Source organism: Phlebotomus papatasi, chromosome 5, assembly GCF_024763615.1.
Source record: "Phlebotomus papatasi isolate M1 chromosome 5, Ppap_2.1, whole genome shotgun sequence".
Lineage (NCBI taxonomy): Eukaryota > Metazoa > Arthropoda > Insecta > Diptera > Psychodidae > Phlebotomus > Phlebotomus papatasi.
In genome coordinates, this window is record NC_077226.1 from 3,583,717 (window position 1) to 3,604,484 (window position 20,768).

At 34.5% G+C, this 20,768-nt stretch overlaps 1 protein-coding gene across 1 annotated transcript in view; it reads right to left on the minus strand.

Annotated features, from left to right (window-relative positions):
* The window catches only part of LOC129808791 (lysine-specific demethylase lid), a 58,340-nt gene extending 37,572 nt beyond the window's left edge, over nt 1-20,768 (minus strand). The window contains exons 1-2 of the mRNA XM_055858648.1: nt 20,447-20,768; nt 10,467-11,597 (exon numbers count right to left, since the gene is read on the minus strand). Of these exons, the coding sequence (XP_055714623.1) occupies nt 10,467-11,334 (868 nt within the window). The 5' untranslated portion in view covers nt 11,335-11,597; nt 20,447-20,768. The remainder of the gene's footprint in view (nt 1-10,466; nt 11,598-20,446) is intronic.

The window sequence follows — 20,768 nt, forward strand, 5'->3', positions numbered from 1 at the left end:
GTCAAATAGAAGATGACGGACAGTGCCCTTTAGGACATTTCTCTTGATGTTTTTCACGTAATTTTGCACGGAAGCAAGTGAATTTCCGCAGTAAGTTCATTAAAAATTATTAAAGAATTGGCCATTAAAGAGATTTGTGAGAAAATTCTGTGATTTTTCCTGTTTTTTTTCTTGTGTTTTTTAGTGTGAAAATTGCCCTGCAAAAAGAGCATGCAAACTACATTTTTCATTTGTTTTGGGGCTCTTGGGGGTTTTTCTTAATCATCCTGGCATTCTAACTTCTCTGGAGGCGGCCCTAGAAGTACTTGGTAGCCTCCCAGAGACAATCCGTGTGCTGTTTCGAAGCCTTCCGGACACTGAAATTCATTCCATTAGATCACCAGAAGTGTCATTGACTAGAAAGAAATTCCTTTATGTCCTTCAAGAATTGTAAAAATTTCACATCTTTTGCACTGTAAGGATTCTAGAATAGTTTCTTTTTCTTTGTAAAGGAAGAAGAGAATAAAAATATTGTAAGAAACATTAATAATTTCCAATTTTCTATCAGTGTTCGTTAACGAACTATCTTTTGGTCTCAAAAAACACGCAAGTTTTACAAATTTATCACAATTATCGCATATTTTATATTTATTAGACCTCTTGCAACAAAATTAGGCAAGAAAAATTCCTCAATAATAATTAAAATTCTTAAAAACATTAAAAAATAAATGCAACATCAGCCACTTTTTTTTAGTGTTGCCAGATTCGAATGAGAAAATGACTTTTTCCTTTAGTGGTGGTTCCTCTGATTTGCTTAGCACTTTTTGTTCGAGAGCTGCTGATTGGCCAGCAGACCGATTCAGCAAAAAAATGCTGAAAATCCTATTTTATTCTGCTAACTGTGCTCGCTGGGTTTTAGAAATCGATTCATTTAGTGATAAAAAAGTAGACTTGAGTCACAAAAATTGGTTTAAATAGATTAAAATAGCATAAATACGATTGATAACTAATGAGCAAATAATGAGCAAATAATGAGCAAAATTTGCTCATTACATTTGCATCGGGTACTACTTTATTGCAGTCATTCGGGTAGTTTGTGCGCCACAACTTTCCCACCAGTTTATTAGTGATGAAATTGTGATTAAAAGTAGTGCCAATTTATCGTAAACGAGATGGAGAAGAAAGGGCAAAAGGCATTGAAAAAGATCGGTGAAGAGGATAAGTAAGAAAAAAAGTTAAACAAAAATGTGTTCGATCTACATTTTATATTCCTTCATAAACTTCTAGGATTTCGTGGTCAAATGACATGGTGGCGAAATTGATTGAGGCTGTACATCAAGAATCCGTCATTTGGGACTACAAATGCCGAAAATACAAAAATAGAGGCAGCCGATCTGATGGTTTTCAGTCCGTTTGCGACAAATTGAGTCACAAATCGCCTGAACTCACGCCTGAGATTTGTCGGGCAAAATGGTTGAACATAAAAAGTTATTACCAAATGATCCTGAACAATGAAAGGAAAAACAAGAGTGGTGGCCCATACCAAAGACCTCCTTCGTGGATTCATTATAGGGCAATGAATTTTTTAAAACCTACTCTTTCTACGACAAAAACGGAAGATAATTTTAGGCCCTCGAGTTCCACAATCAGGAAACCAAACAGCCAAGAAACAAGTCACCCTGACACCCAAGATCAAGGAGGCCCCATGGTGTAAAGAACTAAGAAGTGTGCTCACTACATAAATAGAGAGTGACAACACGATATCTTTTGTTTTTCTCTTCTGATATTTGAATTCTGATTCTACACTGTTAGAAAAAATTAGTTCGTACAAGCTCATATGCAGTTATTAGAACTATAAAATATAGTAAATATAGACCCAACTATATATTTAGTTTGGGTAACTAAATGAAATAGTTGACCACATTAAGTTAAAGTATCCTTTTCATTTAGTTATCACAACTAAATCAAAATAGTAATGGGTACTATAACATATTAGTTCCAATTACTAAATAAATGGGGTTGATACCCATCTTATTGGCTGTAGTAACTATATAATATTAGTTGTGGTTACTATATAGCATTCATTGTGATGCATATTTCTTATTAGTTGCTTAAAATTCGAAAGAGCTTCAACGCATTACTAAAATAAAAATCACTCTTTACTATTGGAAAAGTAGTCATAACTTTATGAAAACATAGGCCCATCTATTTACATTGGTTGTGAGAACTAAAAGGAATTAGTGACCAATGATTAGTTGGGATAATGATTTCATTTAATTAATACAAGCAAATATAATTGTATGAAAGCATTATGAAATAATTGCTGCAACTTATCCACGTAAATATTGTCTTATATTCTCACTACTAATAAATTTATTATGAGTATAATGTTTTAAGAATATAAGAACTATTTTAAATAGATTTGATAATAATCGCCCGAACAACTAATTTTCATTAGTAATCACGTTTAAACTTTTCTAAGAGTGCTTCTACATGCTTCAGACCTAGGTCAAAGGAATTGCTGCAATTTAGTGTTTGGAATTCATCAGTACAGCAGACATTGCGCATTTGCGACATGTTAGTAGAAACGTGCTATTTTTTAAAAATAAGAATCATAGAAGTAGAGCTCCCACGGGTTGGATTTCATGCGTTGCACGTTTAGGTAACGTTCGTTGCGTACGTACATACGCTAGGAAAAAAATGTTTTGTCATACGCTTAGTGCATTAGTGAAACTATTGCTATTTGAACAGTTCTAAGAAATTTGCGTTCAACATACGATTATTAGATATGTCTAACACCAAAAGGATTTAAAGGTCAGGTAACTTTTTTTTTTTTTATAGTTCATATTTATCTTAAATTTTTCTTCCCCATTTTCGAGTTTCGAAGATCCTTGGAGAGCACTGTAGCAGACCAACAAAGCGATCATTGACAAAGTACGTAAATAGAATTGGTCTGACGATGATTCATATTGTCACATTTATAATGGTATTAATAGCGTGTAAGTATTTATTTCATTTTCATTTCCAAAAGGAAATAAAAATAAAATAAATACTTACGTGTTCAGACGATAATTCATGATGTCGATCGACATTATGAATTATTATGAATTATCGTCAAAACAAGTTTAAGAAAAACATGTATCATGTCTTTACTATAATTCTTAATGTCGATTATCAACATTATGAATTATCGTCTATCATCAAAGCACTTAGGTATTAGGTGAGATTCTTAACAATCTCACCTACTATAATCCTAACAAAATTTCATGTCCTCCGATCGCGCTCAAACTTGGCCAAAATGTGTTTCGCCACTTCCTGATCACGAATATATGGGGGGCTAAGTTACGTTCCCGGCCGGCCGGCCGGCCGTCCGGCCGCTCTTTGGAGCTTAATAGCTCCTAAACTAAAAAAGATATCGACTTGCGGTTTTCGGCAAAGGTTAAATATCGTATGAAAATTGCAACATGGTGCATTGACCCCCCACCCCCCACCCCTCCTTCCGCCATTTTGAAGACCCCCATTTTTTTGTTTTCTCAATAGCTCCGCCCCTATGGCATTCAGCGGACTCAAATTTTAGTATGTTATAGCTGGGCCTTAGAGCTTTCCATCAATACCAAACTTAAGGTCCCCCGACCCCCCTGACCCGAGCTATAAGGGTCCAAAAAAAATTTCTTAAAATGGCCATAACTCCGGTTCTAATTATCAGAATTTAAAAAATGAGGGCTTTTTGGAAAGCTCTCGTGAAATGCCACTTCCTCTTCTAACATCGCAAGTTCATAAAACCACCGCTAGGGGCGCTATTATTAAAAAGAAAATTTTTAAATCTTAAAAGTTAAATAACTCAAAAATTCCTTATGCAATCGGTCTAAAATTTTAGTATGTTGTAGCCGTTGATTATACCTATCAAACAAAAAAAACCTTAAGTCGATCCATAACCCCTGACCCGAGCTATAAGGGGTCAAAGTTCGAACATTGACCGGCCTCTATCTCCGGTTCTAATTAACATATCGACATAAATTTTACCTTTTTGGTTTCGTCTCGATGAGCACTTTCAGATGGAAATTCGAAAAGTCACCACAGCATTACTTCAACATAATTGTAGAGCACATTTGTCTCTACATTTCGTTCATACATCATTTTCCGCTCAGACTACGCTATCACTCCGATTTTGCCGTTTAAGTGTGAAAAAATTGATTTTTCCCATAATAACGCTTTGAAATCACTCAGATGCCAATTTGACTGCCTCTACTCCACCAAGACACTTAAAATAGGGTTTTAAATGGAAAGTCCCACAAAATACAATAATTCTTTGATATAGTTGAAGTTCAACAAATGACTACTTGGGGCACTCTGGATGAAAAAACGAGTTAAGAAACAAAAAACCTCGCTTATCTTGGCTTCTGAGTAATCGATGAGTTCAAGTTCTACGGCAAAATTATAGAGAACATTCTGGTCTACATTTCACCCATATAACACTTTTCTGTCAGTTCATCCAAATCCTTGATATTTTGGTTTAAATACAAAATTTGTATAATTTCACGAATTTGATTCAAGACAACTGAATGGCGTCTCCCAACTTCAGCTTTAAATCGAATTTGCATGCACTCCGAGTTAGCTCACGTTAAGAATCTCACCTACATAAGCCGGTTAGGATTATCTGTCCCTTTATTTTATTGTGACAAAAAACAAATGGTCAGTAAAAAGTCAAAAGTGGTCAGCAGAAAATCAAAATTGATCACCAAATAATTCAAAATAATCAGCAAAAATTTTCAATTTTGTCAGTAAAAACTAAAATTTTGTCAGTAAAAAGTTAAATTTGGGTAGTAGAAAGTTAAATTTGGTCAGTAAAAACTTCGAATTGATCAGTAGATATATTCGAGTTGATCACTAAAAAATAAAAAAAAATAGGGTAAATGTCCTAATTCAAAACCATATCCAGACAGAAACTTTGGCAGAAGATTCAACACATTAAGTTCAATTTTTTCTGAAGAGAATTCCATAAATTTGCTCCTTGACTCTTCTAGAATGTTACTCTTTAGTGAAAATTCTTTAGATATAATTTGAAAACTTCTTAAATACAAGAAAAATACGCGAGTGTAAAATGCTGCTATTGGAAACTAATCCAAATGGAGACAAGGGAAAGTTTCTAATTGGAGACAAACAGTGTAGGTGAAACCGCGACGAAAAGCTTCCAAAACCCTGTTCAGTTGCTCTTGAGTGCAGGATTTGTTCTTATTCCTGGTCTTTTCTCCCATTTTCTCCTTTCCCTTCTAAAACAAGAGGAAAATTTCTCCAAAAAAATCATATTTCCAGGGTTTCCCATTGAAGCATTTGCAGACACTTCAGAAAAACCCTTTCTGTTCACGAAATAAGTAATTATTTCATTTGAAAACTTCACGTACTGTTAACAATAAAGATTAACACTCAATTTAACTAAAATTAGCCAGAAATGTGACATTAAATGTTAAACAAAACGTATAAAAAACGTCACCTCATTGTGTTTTTTATTGGAAAACATGGATCGATCAATGAAAAATTCGTTGGTGAAAAGGTATACTTTTAATTTTTCTGATAAATTAACAAATTAAAATTTATGAATATGAATAGATTTTTGCTTTATGAGGAGCAAAATTGACTAATTAATGAAACTGTGGTATAGAAAATTATATAAATAATAATTTAGTTTTGTATTTATCATGGAAAAAATGAAGTTTCCATTTGGAGTAGCGAAAAGTTTCCATTTGGAGCAGGTTTTGAATTAGCTTAATTTACCCTAATCAGCAAAAAATTAAAAATGGTCAGTAAAAAGAAGATATGGTTAGTAAAAAATTAAAAATGAGCAGCAGAAAAAATTAAAAAAGCAGTAAAAAATTAAGTGGTCAGCAAAAAATTAAATATGATCAGTAGAAATATTCGTATTGATCAGTGAAATATTAAAAAGTGGTCAGAAAAAAAATTAAAAAGGAGGAGTAAAAAATAAAAATTAATCAGCAAAAAATTTAAAGAGGTCAGTAAAAAATTAAAAGTGGTCAGTAAAAAATAAAAATCGGTCAGTAAAAAATTAAAAGTGAACAGTAAAAATCTAAAAGTGATCAGTAAAAAATTAAAAACGAGCAGTAAAAGATAAAAATTGGTCAGTAAAACATTAAAAGTGAACAGTAAAAAATTTAATGTGGTCAGTAAGAAATTAAAATTGGTCAGTAAAAAAATAAAATCGGTTAGTAAAAATATAAATTGGTCAGCAAAGAATAAAAAGCCAGTGATAATCCTAAATCAGCTTATAGGGGTGCATTTCCTTAGAGATCGGGAAACTTCGTTTTTTCCATTTTGTTTTTTACACTTTTGTTTTTCCCAGTTTTTTCTTTAGAATCTTTGTCTTCGGCAACTTTTGTTTTTTTGAAAACTGTGTCGTTTGAAATCTTGTCTTTCATACTTTTTTCACATTTTTCATAAATTTTGTCTGTGCACAAGCATATTTTATAACTTTCCAAAAATTTCCCTTTTGTCAAAAAATTTTCCTTTGCCCAAAATGACGAAACTAAAAATTTCACAAAACATAGAAAATTTCCCTTTGCCCCAAATGACGAAAGTAAAAACTACCCAAAATGCGATGTCTGCAAGTACAAGTATATGTAAAGACAACTGATATGTACAATAAATGTAAAGAAGGAAGAAAGAAATAAAGTCGTTCATATCTTTAAATTATCTTCTTTTATTTAACTTTGACTTTCGACTCTTAAAGTTCAACAAGGTAATTTTTCCCTCGACTTCACGTACACGTTCACCCAAATCTCGAAATCCTATTTTCCTAACGATCCCCTTGACTTTCTTCAGAATTTTTTTTCTCGCGAAACTTAAAGAAAATCATTAAATGTGTTTAATTTTAGACTAGAGAATATGTGATGCGAATATCTTTCATTTTTTATCCATAAAGGAGAATGGTCAAAACTATATGGGCGCTGGTCCCGGAATCGCCACAAACGAGAGTAGGCGCATTTTGTAGGTACTGATATAAGATTGAAAAATTGCCGGGACCCAGGACCATAAACGCTGGGAGTCCTTGTAAAAATGCCTTTATCCTTTCGATAAATCGCTGTTTTGACAACGAATTACGCAAGAACGGCTAAAGTGATCTTGATGAAATTCGGTATAGGGTCACTGTATGACTTAAAGTTTTTATCCATGCATACCACCCCCTCCCTCCACCCTCCGTTCTGATAGCCCCCATACAAAATTGAGGCACTTTACCTTATAACTCCTTTCTAAGAGGAAGTAGAAAGCTGAAATTCGACAAGGGAACAAAGCCTAGGGAAGACTTTTAAACCATGTATAATATCTCCCCCTTCAGTCCCCCTTTCTCGTTGCCCTCATACAAAATGAGAGCATTTCACCTTATAACTCCTTTCTGAGAAAAGATAGAAAGTTGAAATACAGCTTGGGAACAAGTCTTAAAGAAGACTTTTTAACCATACTGATCAAACTCTTCCTCCATCACCCCTTCTGGTAGCCCCCATACAAAATAAGACTATTTTACTTTATAACTCCTTTCTAAGAGGAGGCAGAAAGCTGTAATTCGACTAGATGTCTATAAATGCATATAAAATCTAGAAAATTATTGTTAACGTTATTAGTTATTCATTTTTTTCATTCTTTTACAAACAAACTACTTCTTCTCAGAAAAGAGGTCAAAATGTTCTCATTTTGTATGGGATTACTAGAAGGGGTGGTGGAGGAGCGGGTTAACATGCATAGTTGAAAAGTCTTCCATAAGTATTGATCCCTTGTTGAATATCAGCTTTCTACATCGTCTTAGAAAGGAGTTATAAGGTAAAGTGCCCCCATTTTGTATGAGGGCTACCAGAACGGAGGGTGGAGGGAGGGGGTGGTATGCATAAATAAAAAGTTTAAAACATACACTGACCCTATACCGAATTTCATCAAGATCATTTTAGCGGTTCTTGTATAATTCGTAGTCAAAACAACGATTTTTCGGAAGGATAAAGGCCTTTTTTACAAGGACTCCCAGCATTTATCGTCCTGGGTCCCGGCATTTTTCTCAACCTTATATCAATATCTTCAAAATGCGTCTACTCTAATGCGTGTATGAAGATGAACCAGCGCCCATATACTTTTGATCATTCTTCATCATTGTGAAAAATAGTTTTTGTGCTCTAGAACTGTTCCTCCATGGTTTAGAATATTGATCCCAGAACAAAAGTTGTTACCTATACTAATGTCTATCCAATGACATAGGTCCCATTTGTGGCGATTCCGGGACCGGATTTGACCATTCTCCTTTTCTATTTGAATTCCCAAAATAAAAGAATAATTCTTGTATATTCAAGTAAAAGGTTAAGTATTCTAACGATAATAATTAAAAAAATCAACTTTGTGCTAAAAATAAACTTTTTATTACGAAAATTGTTGGAACTATTACTAACTTGAGGAAAGGAAATGGAATGAAATCGCAAAACAGCTAAATTGCATAAAAGGATGTCTTTTAACGCTCCTACTAGCAAATAAAAATTGAATTCACATCGTGAAGAATCGGTGATATTCGGGCATCATTATAGCGAAACTGAGCGTCATTTTTATCATACTGTGATAAAGAACGTGACGGCGATCACAATTGCTCTTCTGATCTTGACCTGTCATTGGCTGATAAAAAAGTGCTCAAATTATTATATTTGGTAAAATTACTGAAAATGATAACAATTAATAACGCATAAAAGGGCAGAATATTCCATTTAGAAAAGAGAGGAGCTGTATGATCGAACCTGCCTGAACGCGATAAAACCCTCAAGATTTTCTTTTGCAAAATTAGTATTGGACTCAAAATGGAATCGCAGGAGCATCCCCTAAAAAGGTAACCCATATCTCAACCTGGATTCAACCATGGCTTAATAGTAGGATTGTAGCGGAAACGCTCATTATTATTATAAAATTGTCTTCCCTATTCCTATTTTTATATTATGTATTTATATTTGTAAGAATCAAAGTGGAGCACTCGTTTTGGTGGGAAATTCACATGTAATAAAAGCGAGTGCGACCCACTAAAATTCGGATTTGTACTGCATAAATAACAATAAATGCATCTAACTGCAACAGGATAGCATGATACTATCCCAAAAGATTTCTGAGGTTTCGAGTTTTCGAGGTTTCTGTGGTTGATTTTCGAATCATTTTCTATAAAAGTCGATTTTGTGGAGATTCTCAAAATTGCTGGGGCAAATTTTGTCAGTCTTCGGATAATTTGTGACGTTTTACTCTCGCAAACGTTAAAAATATCAAATAGACATATTTCTTATAGGAAATTTATTCCTCTACAACTTTGTCACAGATAATTTTTCTCTATCTTAACGAGAAATCGTGCTTAAATTGAACTAATCAGTATTAATATTTTCTGTAAGTCAAATATTCCAAACATAGGGCTCAAAATTTCATTATTTTTTTTATTTTACATAGATCCTTCCTCGCATCTCTTGAAACTTTGTGAGTTTAAGAAGGTTCATAAAGGCTATCTATAATAAAAATTTCAAGCCTCAGTCTCTTTTTTATTTTAGAGAAAATAGTGAATATTGAAATTTTCCTTTTAAACATATTTTGCCCCAGTCTCCCCTAATTGAAAGTTTTTTTTTTTTAAATTATTTTTGAGAGTTATTTTTCTGAGAGAAAGTTATAATCAAAAAAAAATATATATATATTAACAAAAATAGGGTAAATGTCCTAATTCAAAACCATTTCCAGACGCCCGAGATACCCAAATTGGTCAGAAGATTCCTCCTGGTTCCCCCGGGAAATCACATTTTCTGGAATTTTCTTCAGTATTTTATCAAGAACACCCAAAATACCCAAATTGGTCAGAAAATTCCTCCAGGAAATCACAGAACTTCTGCGATTTCTTGTGTATTTTCTCAAGAACACCTAAAATACCCAAATTGGTCAGAAGATTCCTCCTGGTTCCCCCAGAAATCACAGAACTTCTGCGATTTTTTCTGTATTTTGTCAAGAACACCGGAGATACCCAAATTGGTCAGAAAATTCCTCCTGATTCCTCCGCGAAATCAGAGAAAATCCGGGATTTTCTTCTGTATTTTATCAAGAAAGCCTAAAATACCCAAATTGGTCAGAAAATTCCTCCAGGAAATCACAGAACTTCTGCGATTTCTTGTGTATTTTATCAAGAACACCTAAAATACCCAAATTGGTTAGAAGATTCCTCCTGGTTTCTCCAGGAAATCAGAGAAAATCCGAGATTTTCTTCTGTATTTTATCAAGAAGGCCCGAGATACCCAAGATTCCTCCTGGTTCCCCCCGGGAAATCACATTTTCAGGGATTTTCTTCAGTATTTTATCAAGAACACCCAGGTTACCCAAAATTGGTCAGAAGATTCCCCCTAGTTCCTCCGGGAAATCACAATTTTTCAAGGCGTTACTACCAGTCTCTCAAATGTTTGATCAAAATTATTAAGTAATTGAGAACTAACCTGTAATGTCCTTAATTGGTGTACTGCCATTTGATGGATTCTGCATAAATCTCTTTGATCGTCTTGCCGTTGTCTCAACTGGCGGTGTTACTTGTTGCCTCGATACAATTCCATGTGGTTTGTAGTCACAATCCTCTGAATCTGGTTCCAATTTCAAATCAACTGACTTTCCCGTTGTATACAATTCAAATGGATACAGTATACGTTCATAGTGACTCTTTAGTATGGTACCAACACTCTTTCCCTGTGGATAACCCAAACGACATGCTATCTTTGACCATTTTCTCTCTCTACATGCCACTTCAATGCCACCTTCAGCCTGAACCTCACGGTACAGTGAATAGAGATCAAGTGCACGACGTTCCACCAATGGTATCTTCAACATTGATCCCTGAAGTTCCCAAAATTTTGCTATTTGATCGAGAAAATTCAATTTAATGCGCGTTTTAGCTTCCAATTCATTGAGACGCTGTACACGTGGGGTAAAACGCATACGATCAACATCAAGGGTAAATGGTGGTGACCATGATGATGGTGGAATTATTTTGCATATACCATATCGTTCAGCTGTTGGTCGGATCTTATTGATATAGGCCAGGGGATCTTTGAATTCATCGAGATTTGGTCGAAAAACCGGAGCTTCGGGTGGACGTATAAAGACAAATTCATATTTTCCCGCTGGTTTTTCATCCGTACCCATTGTTGTTGGTGTTGTTGGTGCTGTCGATGGTGCTAGTGATGGTGATGATGGTGGAGCGGTACCGATTCCCCCTTTAATCGGTGATGTAGCCTGTTTGAAGGGGGACATTGGCTTAACATCGTCAGATGTTGCCATTGGATTTGGTGAATTTGTACTACTTCCTGACATCTCTCTCTCTCTCTTTCTCTTATTCTCTCCTTCTTATCTCCCTCTCTCTCTCTCTTTCTCTCTCCCTGCCTTGAGACTCTCTCTCTCTTTCTCTTTTCTTCTCTCAAGAAATTAATCAACTTTCAGGGGCTACATTACGAGCATTCGCTCAGTCAAATCTCGATTTGTATTCATTTGCATTTTTTTTTTGTTTTCAATATGATTTTCACTCCTTTTTTTTCCTCAATTATTGTGATTGGTGCGGTAGTTCAGGGGAAAATAGACTGAAAATCCAATGAAAAACATATCAAACGGTCATTATCATTTCACTAACCAAAAAAAAAAAAGCAAAATGAAAATTGACCAAAGTGAGGGCGTTTTGGAAAGGTCTCGTGAAATGCCATTTCCCCTTCTTACATCGCAAGTTCATAAAACCACCGCTAAGGGCGCTAGTTTAAAAAAGGTTTTGTCAATTTTCAAAGGTAAATTACTCAAAAATTCCTTTGTGAACCTCGCGGAAATTTTTGTACGTTGTAGCTATAGATAATACCTCTAATGGGAAAAAAATGCCTAGGTCGATTGATAGCCCTTGACCCGAGCTGTAAGGGTTCAAAGTTTGAAAATTGACCGGCCTCTATCTTCGCTCATTTTGTCATTTTTTGTTAATTTTCAAAGGTAATTTACTCAAAAACTCCATTGTGTACCTCGCGGAAATTTTTCTACGTTGTAGCTATAGATAATACCTCTAAGGGAAAAAATACCTAGGTCGATTGATAGCCCCTGACCCGAGCTATAAGGGTCCAAAAAAACAATTTTTAAAATTGCCATAACTCCGGTTCTAATTGTCAGAATTTAAAAATTAAGGGCATTTAGGGAAGCTCTCATGAAATGCCACTTCTTGTTCTAACATCGCAAGTTCATAAAACCACCGCTAGGGGCGCTATTTTTAAAATGAAGATTTTGTCAATTTTCAAAGTTAAATAACTCAAAAATTCCTTATGCAATCGGGCTGAAATTTTAGTATGTTGTAGCCGTTGATTATACCTATCAAACAAAAAAACCTTAAGTCGATCTAAAACCCCTGACCCGAGCTATAAGGGGTCAAAGTTCGAACATTGACCGGCCTCTATCTCCGGTTCTAATTAACATAGCGACCTAAATTTTACCTTTTTGGTTTCGTCTCGATGAGCACTTTCAGATGGAAGTTCAAAAAGTCACCACAGGTGGCGCTGTGATAGCGTCAAAATTCATCGAAATTCAAAGTCACTTTTCTCAAAAACGGCATTGTGCAAGTTAATGAAATTTTTTAGTATGTTGTAGTCCAGTCTAGGACGTTTCCAAAATGGTGCAAATGTGCGCTGTGGTTAAAACAGAACCGGAGATATGAGGGGTCAAAGTTCACAAAATCCAAAAAATCATATCTCCGGTTCTATGTGACCGATTTTGATGAATGAGGGCTTAAACGAAAGATCTCACAAAATGCTACAACTTTCTAAAATATTTGAACTTCGTGGGACCAACACCAGGGGCGCCACAGTCGAAAAACCAATTTCAATATCACATAACCTCAATTATCTCGACTGTCGCTGAACCGATTTTGATGATTACTTCGACATAATTGTAGAGGACATTTGTCTCTACATTTCGTCCATACATCATTTTCCACTCAGACTACGCTATCACTCCGATTTTGCCGTTTAAATGTGAAAAAATTGATTTTTCCCATAATAACGCTTTGAAATCACTCAGATGCCAATTTGACTGCCTCTACTCCACCGAGACACTTAAAATAGGGGTTTAAATGGAAAGTCCCACAAAATACAACAATTATTTGATATAGTTGAAGTTCAACAAATGAACACTTGGGGCACTCTGGATGAAAAAACAAGTTAAGAAACAAAAGACCTCGATTATCTTGACTTCTGAGTAATCGATGAGATCATGTACTATGGGAAAATTATAGAGAACATTCTGGTCTACATTTCACCCATATATCACTTTTCTGTCACTCCATCCAAATCCTTGATATTTTGGTTTAAATACAAAATTTGTATAATTTCACGAATTTGATTCAAGATAACTGAATGGCGTCTTCCAACCTCAGCTCTAAATCGAATTTGCATGCACTCCGAGTTAGCTCACGTTAAGAATCTCACCTACATAAGCCGGTTAGGATTATCTGTCCCTTTACTAAAAATTTCATCGAAATCCCTTCAGAAACACCAAAAATGCATTCCGGGAAAAATATTTTTGGGCTATAGCTCGGGTCAGGGAACATCGAGGGAGGGGTACGACCCACCGTTGGAAAGGTCTCGACCCCAGCTACAACATATTAAAATTTAAAGAAAAAGCATTGTCTAGTTTTCGAAATATTCGAAATCGATTAATCGGACCTTCGATTAAATCGGATAAAATTGGGGTGTCATAATGCTTTTAGAACTCCACGTGAGCTTTCTAAAACACCAAAATTTTTCCAATTCCGTTAATTAGAAGCGGAGATATGACCATTCAAAATTCAATTTTTATGGCTCCGGCACACCTTTTAGATCAGGAAAATTTCGTTAAATTAAAATTCGCATCCCTTTTTTTCTCACGCGTTTTGCAAATAGCTATCTCATTCTTCCGCGTTCCAAATTCGATTGAGCTAAATTGAATTTGGAGTGACGTTTAAAAGAAGAAGAAGAGTGCGAAAGAATGAGATGGAGATATGCAATAGTTTTGAGAAAGAAAGGGATGCTAATTTCGACTTCATGAAATTTGCCTGATCTAAAAGGTGTGCCGGAGCCATTACCCCTTATAGCACGAGTCAGGGGGGGTTGGGGGGCCTTAAATTTGGTATCGATCGAAAGGTCTTAGGCCCAGCTATAACATACTAAAATTTGAGATTGATCCATGCCATAGGGGCTGAGTAATTGAAAAAGAAACAAAATTTTGGGGTATTCAAAATGGCGGAAGAGGGGTGGGGGGGGGGGTGGATCTGGCATCACCTACTTCTAGCGGCCCAATGACATTTAACCTTTACCGAAAACCGCTTGTCCATATCTCTTTCCGTTCTCTTTCTCCAGAAGTCGAAATGTAACGGACGGGACGTGACAGGACGTCTACGAAAATCGATTTTTGGCGCACATGATTTTCGTGATATATGAGTGTCAAAACGTGTACATTCAAAATTTAAAATTAAAAAAATCATGAGTAGTGGCTCCGGGCACACCTTTTTGGATCAGGAGAATTTCATCAAGTCGAAATTCGAATCCCTTTCTTTGTCATGACAAATTCGATTGAGCTAAATTGAATTTGGAATGATGTTTAAGTGAATGAGAAAGACATATGCGCAAACATGTGAGACAGATAAGGATTCGAATTTCGACTTTATGAAATTCTCCTGATCCAAAAAGGTGTGCCCGGAGCCATAAATTTTTTTTTTAAATAAAAAATGACCAGTAATAAATAATTAAAAGTGAGCAGTAAAATATATAAAATATGGCAGAAAAAAAATAAAAATGTAGTCAGCAAAAATTTATAAAAAAAAGAGCAGCAAAAAAAATAAAAATGAGCAGTGAATAAAAAATTGGTCAGTAAAAAATAAAAAGTGGTGTCCTAAACATCCCCGTGTGTAGGATGGAGTCTACACTTGTGGATGTTACACACTTATGGGCAGCTCGTAGAAATCTCTAATTTTTACAAAAAAATAAATATTGGAAAATCACAATATTAAAACATTATTTGATGGCTTATCTTTAAAAATACAACTTGAAAACTAATTTCCTTTAATATTTAACCATAATTCTAATTGTTTTTTTTTTTTAAACTGATGCAATAATTGATTAAAAATACATGAATTTGTTAAGAAATGTGCTAACGTAGGGGAAAGTGACCATGCTTGATAATGTCCAACCTTGATAATAACTAATTTTTTCCTATGTTAATCAATAATTGTGACTCAAGGTAATATATTTTAATAGCTGGTCCTAAGCCTCACATTTCCTGAAAAAAATAGGAGCCTAGCCCTTTGTTCCTAGTTCCAGGAAGCAAAAATCGAAAATAGACCCAAATCTGTAATTTCGTTGGATGATATTTCATACGATTTTTCATAGTTAATATTATTTATCAAAAGAAATTCCAATTACAGGTCATTGAGGGTTGACCATGGTTAATATTTCTGGAAAAATCTTTTTTCCTAAGAAAGCCTTGTTGTGTAGGTGGTGGAAAATTAATAAATCCTGCCTGTGTCCATGCTTTAAAATAAGAAAGAACCATGCTTGATAATTCACTATCATTATGTCAGATTCTTTCGTCCTCACACCTATTGCAATCATGCGATTTGATCGAATACTAGAATCTAGAAAGAAAAAAAAACTTAAAGTCAATAAACCAAAAATAATCTGACTCAGTTATGCCGCAGTTGAGTATTTATGGAACAAATTTGCATTATTTTCACATAAGAATATTTTTTCAAGATTGCAAAAACCCATTACACAATGAAAGAATCACATCTCCCATAAGCTCCTACAGCTTATAACTGATTTTTGTGTATCTTTAACATAACCTCACTTTCATATTTTGTTTTTTTTTTTCAAAAGAAGTAAGTTCATGAAGATTGTGAAACATTTTGTGATTCAGTTCAAAGTAAGGTGAGTTAATTATTTTATTCATTTTAGCGATAAATACAATATAAAATATATTCTATTTATTTACGCAGAAGATCCAGAAGATGGTGAAAAACAAAGTGAGAAGCGAGAAACGCAACAGTTTGGATGAGACAGTCAATGCAGACTAATCTTCAGGAAATTTCAGAAAACAGAACGAAAACTAGGGACAGGACACTTCTGCAGCCTTTGGAATCCTGATCTTCCGGAAAGTCAGCAGTGAACTTTGAGTTCAATGGTTTTCGGAAGTGGTATCTTACTCAATGAAATCTTACGAAAATCTTACTCAATGAAAACCGCTTGAGATGCTCAACTGCCCCTGAGGGTTTCTCAAAATCTGTACTGATGGTCCTGTTCATTAATAAAGCTGGATAAAGCTTCAATCCTGAGCCAAATCCCTAATTCTGCTACTGTGTAGATTGGATATCTCAGGGAGTTGTGCGTGCCTCCAAAGAAATTTTTAGAGGATATCAGGCTTCACAAGGCAACAGTGGAACTTAGGTGGTCTTCCTCTCCACGTTTCTATACTCACTTATTAACTTAAAAGTTCATAAAACATTGGAAAATAGAATTGTTTAGTAATATTATTCATCAGATGTTTTATTTTCGTTTATGTCAATTGACATAACCTCAACTTTCCTGTTCATCTATAGGAAAATAGTCTCATTTGTGTTGTGAAAATACGTCCTAGAAAAATTGCTTGAAAGTGATTCTTTATTATCTTATCCCTTGTGCAAACAAATTAATTAGGTAGATTGGAGTTCTATCTATATATTAATGTGTAATTTTTTGTGTCCGGTGTAATATTTACAGCGGAAAATGGGCTTATATAGGTAGGGAAAATCTCTATACAGGTAGGGATCTGGTCCAACCTTTATTAAAATCGCCACTGTATTTTCATTTTCCTTCTGAGGAAATTAGAAGGATTTCCAGGAATTACTTCAGGTGGGATTATGAACCTTATAAGTAAAACATTTTTTTGTCATAGTGGAAAAAACGATGCGATTTATGTGGTAGTCAGAAAAAAAATCCAAAACTCGGACATCATTTTACAGTATCAAGCATGGTCACTTTCCCCTATGTTTCGTAAAAAAAATCGTTTTGAATACATAAACCGCCAACGTTTGGCAGTTGTCATCCTGATAACGAAGAACCGTGTGTACATTTAAATAAGTTTAATGAGCTTAATAATAAAATTTCTTCTAAAATAAAAGTCTCTTATTTAAAAGTTCACTATACATTATATGTCTTTAATACAAACTACTTAATTGTGGACTTTTACAAAGGCCTTAATTAAGTATTTTTAGTGTTAAGACCGAGTCATGTTACGTTAGTTTCACTATTCGCCACAAAGCGCTGACATTTGTCTCACTTTCATATATATTTTTAAGTAGTTAGATGTTCTACAACTCCTTTAAAATTAAGTTACTGAGTTAAGAATTTTTATTAGGTAAATATCCTAATTCAAAACCATTTCCAGACGCTTTAACTTTTGACTGAAGATTCAACACATTAAGTTCAGATTTTTTTCTGAAGAGAATATTACACAAATTTCCTCCTTGACTCCTCTAGAATGTTATACGGGCTTCAGACCTACGGCTTAGCTATCTGGCTTAACTCCTCTAATTCCTCATCAAGTAAGATTTTTTTAGGAAATTGTTGTTTTTAGGTTGGAATATTAAGGGTAAATGATTCATTAGATTTTGAAAAATCAATAAAATTGCTTGTTATTAGGATTTTTGAGATCTTCGTGAACTGGGCTAAACCTCCAGTCTGAAGCCGGCATTACTGTTTAGTAAAATTTTTTTTTAGATATAATTTGAAAACTTCTTAAATACAAGAAAAACGCACGAGTGCAAAATGCTTCAATTGGAAATAAAATTAATCCAAATGGAGACAAGGGAAAGTTCCTAATTGGAGACAAACAGTGAAACCGCGACTAAAGGATTTGTTCTTATTCCTGGTCTTTTCTCCCTTTTCCATGTAAAACTATAAGAAAATCTCTCCAAAAAAATCATATTTCCGAGGTTTCCTATTGAAGCATTTGCAGACATTTCAGAAAAAAAAACCTTTTCTGAAATAGGTAATTTCAGAATAACGAAATAGGGTAATTATTTCATTTGAAAACTTTACATACCGTTAACAATAAAGACTAGTACTTAATTTAACGAAAATTATCCTGAAATATGACGTAGGGTCATTTGCCTAAAGCGAGACAGTTTGGAAAGTTGGACAAAGCAGTGTGGAATGTGAGACACCTCTTTAAAAATTTGATAATAAATCAATTAAATATTTAAATTGTCGATAAAAAGATTATTAAACCTAATTTTATGATTATTTTAGAGGTTAAAAATGCAAAAATCGTTATAAAACAATCAAAGGGTGACTTGCAAGAAAAATTTTAAAAATGTATTGCATGCGTGATATTCATAACCTTGACACGGTAGTTGTCATTTTCTCTGTTTCTTATGAAGGTTGCTATGAAAATATCAAAGTGTATTGCTTGATTTTTCGGCATTATTATTGTGAAATATTATTAAGTCCGCAGTGAAAATCGAAGGACATACATCCATTTAAAAGGTGAATAAAAAATATTTGTGAAATATTACATTTAAAAAGGATAGAAAAGTGATTTAATTTCGTGTTGCTTTCAAAACAAATTTTATAAAATCTTGGACAAGTTGATTTTGGAATTAATTTAGTGGTTTTGTGCAGTGAAATCATGTTAACAAGAACGACAAAGATCCTTAAGTATCCGGAGAAATAGTTGCAACACCAGTTATCAGCTGATAAGGAGAAAATCTCATGGAGAAAGGCTGCAAAGATTTCCAGATTCCGAAGACCACTTTTTCTGATAGAATGGATAGTAAATATCGCAAAAAGTCCATGAGAAAGACAAAGAGGAGCCTCTATAGAACTCCCGAAGGAAGTGGAAAAGGACCTGGCCGGATTAGGTATCTAAATCTGCTAAGAAGTTGCATCCGATTTAAAACTATAACTGCTGGACAACGCGAGGTGTCTGTGAAACTTACAGAACCCCTTTTTGGTTGGACGTCCAGGAAGTTCTTGGTAATTAGCGTTCCTCAACTGTTATCTGGACATAAAGTAATGATTAGCATAACCATCAAATATGCAAGTATACAGAGAAAACCCTCAACATTTGATTTTCCACATATTTCGTATAATATTTTGTCATTAATATCACTATGTCCAACTTTCCAAAGGTTTTTGTCCAACTTTCCAAAATTTTGTCCATCTTTTCAAAATGTGTTATTTTTTAATTTCCATCAATTTTCCGATTATTCAGTTGCAATATTTAATAACAATTGTTAAGATTCTGTTAAAATATTTGTCAAAGAATCACATGATACAAAAAAATGGTAAAAAATAATTATTTATTCAGTTTAAAAATGCATTTGAAATTGAGTTTTTTCTTAAGTGTCTCGCTTTCCACCATTTACCCTAAATGTTAAACAGAACGAATAAAAACAGTCGCCTTATTGTGTTTTTCATTGGAAAACATGGTCGATCGATGAAAAATTCGATGGTGAAAAGGTACACTATTAATATTTTTGACAAATAAATAAATTAAAATTTGTGAATATGAATGGATTTTCGCTTAATTTGGAGCAAAATTAACTAAATAATGAAACTGTGATATAGAAAATATATAAATATAGTAATTTAGCAGTGTATTTATCGTGTAAACAGTGACGTTTCCATTTGGAGTAGCTAAAAATTTCCATTTAGAGCAGGTTTTGAATTAGCTTAAATTTACCCTACAAAGAGGAAAACTGAGACATCAAAAGAATTTAAAGAATTTAAGAAATAATATTGAAATGATAATTAATTATTATGATTTAATAACTATTAAATCCCATTTATTTAAAAAAAAAAATATTGAAAAAATCCCCTTGTCCCCGTACTACCCCTGTTCCAAGCCTCCCCAGTCTCCCCTATAGCAATAGACCAAGAAAATAAAATAATTCCTCTTGTAAGTACTTAATTAAGTCCTTAATCAGTGCAATTATGTTCATGCGAAAGTAGCGACGCGTAGCGAGAAAAAGTGTAAATTTGAGTAGATATTGAGACTCGTAAAAGATTTTAGGGTAAATTCTCTGGGTACCCGGATGGACTAATCCGTGTGCCGGACGGTGAAAATGAGGAAAAATCGCGAGGAAAACTGATGCAATTTTGGACGCCATATTGTTGGATAAAAAAAAGCCGATTTTGGGGGCACTATTTGGGGTATTTATTGCAGTCCAAGGGAGGATGATCGAGGTGTTTTTCCGGCAGGACACAACGATGGACGCATAAATGTCCTGAAAAGTCATCATGCACGAAAACTTCGAGAGACAACTCTCTTTGACATTTCCATTGTTCCTCGTCCCCGGGAACTTCTTCCGACGAACAAAACTCGAGACATTTCAGCTCCCCCACAGAAAATTCGCAGAGAGTCTGGGATAGGGAAAACATCAAACACTCACCAGAAAATCCCTGATGATTGGGAGGAGGACCGCAAAGGAAAAAAGAAAAGCCGTAAGATGCCAAACAGCCCGAAAGGGAATGTCTGTCTTCCCGAGTTTCCCTGCAACACCAACACACACCAAAAGAGACCTTTTTAGCTGTCGCAGGACAAAATAGTAAATCACTGAGATACCACAAAACACTAGAAGATGCTCAAAATCACTCAAGATATTGCCTTTTTCACTTTTTTCACCAATTTTTCACGTTTTTTCACTTCAACTAACAAATGCCTTCCTTGGGCCTTTTGACGTTTTCACCGAATGACTCCATTATTGTCAACAC